At 46.2% G+C, this 3,913-nt stretch overlaps 1 protein-coding gene across 1 annotated transcript; it reads left to right on the plus strand.

Moving 5' to 3' along the window:
- Positions 1 to 273: 273 nt before the first annotated feature.
- LOC125553632 (uncharacterized protein C119.09c-like) lies at positions 274 to 1,560 on the plus strand. The gene is made up of 2 exons (XM_048717391.2): positions 274 to 459; positions 1,408 to 1,560. The coding sequence occupies exons 1-2, from the start codon at positions 274 to 276 to the stop codon at positions 1,558 to 1,560; spliced, it is 339 nt and encodes a 112-aa protein (XP_048573348.1).
- The last annotated feature ends 2,353 nt before the right edge of the window (positions 1,561 to 3,913 follow it).

Below are 3,913 nucleotides of genomic sequence, written 5' to 3' on the forward strand. Positions count from 1 at the left end.
ACAGCTGCCACCGTGCTCCGTCACCGACAACCTCGCCGCCGCCGCCCCTCTCCCCTTGCCCTATCTCCATACCGCACGCGAGGGAGGGAGGGAGGCCCCAAATCTAAGCGAGCAGCAGCTTCCGGATCCAGATCGAGAGGGGCCCCAAATCTTCACCTTCCTCCGCCCCTTGAATCCTCTGTGTCACCCTACCCCTCGGCTCCTGGGACGCCGAGCCGGACGGGAGGAGCCACCACCCCGTAGCACGCGCGCGCCGGTAGGGCAAGGGGATCGATGGCGAAGCTGTACGTGCAGGCGGTTCCCCTGCTGGATCTGAATAAGAACACCGAGTGGTTCATGTACCTGGGGGTCTGGACCACCCACATCTTCATCCTCTTCATCTCCTGGCTCCTCATCCTCTACATCTTCGGCTGCACCCCCGGCATGGCCTGGACGCTCGTTAACCTCGGCCACTTCGCGGTACCCGCCTCTCCCCCTCCCCTCCCTCCCTCCCTCCCTCCCTCCCTCCCTTACACGTCCTCGACTCCCGTGGATCGTGTTTGTTTACCTCAATTCATGTTTGTTTACCTCGATTGCTTGCTTCGTGCAGTCAAAATTTAGCCTGTCAAATGTACTAAGAGGCTTTTGCTTCTCTCATGTTCTTCAGGAAGACATATTTTTCAGGAAGGCATTGATTGATTCGGTGTGTAAATAGAGAGACCGGTTGTATACCAAACAGTTTTTTACTGCAATGGTTGATTAGCAAAATTCTTCGTAGATCTGAATTCTCAACCATGGTACTATACATGATCTTTGATTATCCTGGTTATTATTTGTCAACATAACAAGTGGGGTACAAAGTAGCTTGGCCAAAAAATAGATCTGCCTAATGCTTCACGTGTTTAAAACACTTGGCGAGTGCTGTGACCGCAATACTGAATAATCTTGCTGATAAATGTTTGAACAAAACTTGTTATTTGGGAACAACACTGTGGGACGACAATCCTGTCCCAGTGCGCCTTGGCGTCAGTGGCTGTTAGAAGGCGTAGTTATAGATGTCCTGTGCAACTCCATCTTCGTCGTTGGTGGCGCCGATTACGTTCGCATCTGCCCACCCTTCGCCTCCCATAGCTACAAATTGCTACGACGCATTCGCCAATCCTGCCAACTAATAAAGTGTATTCTAGTTTGAAGGTTTACTGTGTCATAATAGCCAAATAAATAGCCTGCATTTAATCATTCTTTTGCTACTTTAAATATAATAATGTAGTGGAAAAATTCACGAAATCATTCTGGCAGTAAATACTGCAGTTCTAGTTGGCCCAACCTCAATTCTGGTAGTACAAATTATTGCTATTTTCTCATAAGATTATAGCATGAAATTATTTCTCTATTGTCATTGCTTTCCTAATTGAATCTTCATTTCAGATTACATACCACTTCTTCCACTGGAAGAAGGGAACTCCATTCGCTGATGATCAGGGGATGTATAATAGGTTGACTTGGTGGGAGCAAATGGACAACGGCAAGCAGCTTACTCGCAACAGAAAATTTCTTATTGTGGTTCCTGTAGTCCTCTAAGTGTTATTCCGTTTCAATTTTATTAATACTCTAAGGTAGGCCTTGGAGAAACACAAAGTCCCAGCAAAGTACATTACCCTCATCAAGGACATGTACGATAATGTTGTGACAAGTGTTCAAAAAAGTGATGTCGACACTGATGACTTTCCGATTAAGATAGGACTGCATCAGGGGTCAGCTTTGAGCCCTTATCTTTTTGCATTGGTGATGGATGAGGTCATAAGGGATATACAAGGAGATATCCCGTGGTGTATGCTCTTTGCAGATGATGTGGTGCTAGTTGACGATAGTCGGGCGGGGGTAAATAGGAAGTTAGAGTTATGGAGACAAACCTTGGAATCGAAAGGTTTTAGGCTTAGTAGAACTAAAACCGAGTACATGATGTGCAGTTTCAGTACTACTAGGTGTGAGGAGGAGGTTAGCCTTGATGGCCAGGTGGTACCTTAGAAGGACACCTTTCGGTATTTGGGGTCAATGCTGCAGGAGGATGGGGGTATTGATGAAGATGTGAACCATCGAGTCAAAGCCGGATGGATGAAGTGGCGCCAAGCTTCTGGCATTCTCTGTGACAAGAGAGTGCCACAAAAGCTAAAAGGCAATTTCTACAGGACGGCGGTTCGACCCGCAATGTTGTATGGCGCTGAGTGTTGGCCGACTAAAAGGCGACATGTTCAACAGTTAGGTGTGGCGGAGATGCGTATGTTGAGATGGATGTGTGGCCACACGAGGAAGGATCGAGTCCGGAATGATGATATATGAGATAGAGTTGGGGTAGCACCAATTGAAGAGAAGCTTGTCCAACATCGTCTGAGATGGTTTGGGCATATTCAGCGCAGGCCTCCAGAAGCTCCGGTGCATAGTGGACGGCTAAAGCATGCGAGAATGTCAAGAGAGGGCGGGGTAGACCAAATTTGACATGGGAGGAGTCCGTTAAGAGAGACCTGAAGGATTGGAGTATCACAAAAGAGCTAGCTATGGACAGGGGTGCGTGGAAGCTTGCTATCCATGTGCCAGAGCCATGAGTTGGTTGCGAGATCTTATGGGTTTCACCTCTAGCCTACCCCAACTTGTTTGGGACTAAAGGCTTTGTTGTTGTTGTTGTTGTTGTTTTTGGGAGCTTATTTGGCAAGGAACAGCATGGCAGGATGTATGCACAAAGATTAATTTTGGCTAGTCAGAAATACTACACTTATTCATTAATTCTGCAAAGAACACTTGTTAGTAACATCTAGGTCATACTGTAGTAGCTCGGTCTAGATCATTAATAAGTGGCTCGAGCCCTACACCATCACCAAAATCCCAGGAGATCTAGACCAGCCCTACACCATTTAAGTGCAGCTGTGAGTCACCCCCTGCCCCCCAATCCCTGCCCTACTCTTCGGTAACTGATGGTGTCAGTCGGGGGATTAGATTCTGTCGATTCCTAATTGGTTTTGCTTGCTGGCTGAATTGGCTTGGTTAGATTTCTACAAAATCTCTATACGGGGATCCGTTCATGGCTAGCAGAGGTCGAGCATATACTAACAAAAGACATAGTACATGTTTTATTGGATGTCTGTTTTAAAGCATGGTGGACGTTTTATTTTACTTTCTGTAAGTTATGATTCATGTTTAACTGATGTATCACCCGGATTGTATACTTTGGGTTTTGGTTGGAGTGCATGCTATATGTATATCTGCAGCTGGGAAGAGAGAGGGGGAAAAGTGATTTTGACAAGGAGTTCAGCTACATTTATGTTAGTTATAGGTAGCGAGTATGTAACTAACATTACTATGAAGCGCTTCATCTCTTTTTTGTCTGTTATTACAGGTTTGATCATGATTGGAAAAAGATAGAAGCAACGCCGACCACCTGTGGTGGTCCGAAGGCCTCCGGGCGCCACAGCACCACGCCGTCCTGACGCCGACCCGGTCGCAAACGGCGGCCATCTCTGGTATGGAATATATGCCTTCAACCTATAACAGAATTGGATCTTGTTATCAGTATGTGCGGAATGATGTGGGTCAAGTCAATACTTAGCATTGGTTGACTGTGAGAAACTCAGAAATTAGACATGCGAACTGCAGCGTATCTCGGTAAGTTCTAAAGAGAAGAGAAACATCACCTGTCCATCTGTGTGCAGATGTTTTTCTCTGCTCCAGAATTCCTAAGATTTTTCTTGTCTTCCAAACTAGAGTTGGTCCAACATAGAACTATATTGCTTTAGAGTTCAATTCAGAAGGAGATTGATCATACCAAAATCAGACACACCAGGAGTCTGTCTCACATGTTGCTGCATTGTTTTGATCGCAGGGAACCAGGCTCTCAAAACCAAGTCAAACTCCAACAGCGAGTCATTGGTCGAGATAGGGG

The sequence above is a fragment of the Triticum urartu genome, chromosome 4A (assembly GCF_056163025.1).
Source record: "Triticum urartu cultivar PI428250 chromosome 4A, HENAU_Tu73, whole genome shotgun sequence".
Taxonomy (NCBI): Eukaryota; Viridiplantae; Streptophyta; class Magnoliopsida; order Poales; family Poaceae; genus Triticum; species Triticum urartu.

Coding starts and splice junctions, on each gene's coding strand:
- LOC125553632 (XM_048717391.2), top strand. CDS start 274: ATGGCGAAGCTGTACGTGCAGGCGGTTCCCCTGCTGGATCTGAATAAG. Junction 460..1,407: donor TTAACCTCGGCCACTTCGCG/GTACCCGCCTCT, acceptor TCTTCATTTCAG/ATTACATACCACTTCTTCCA.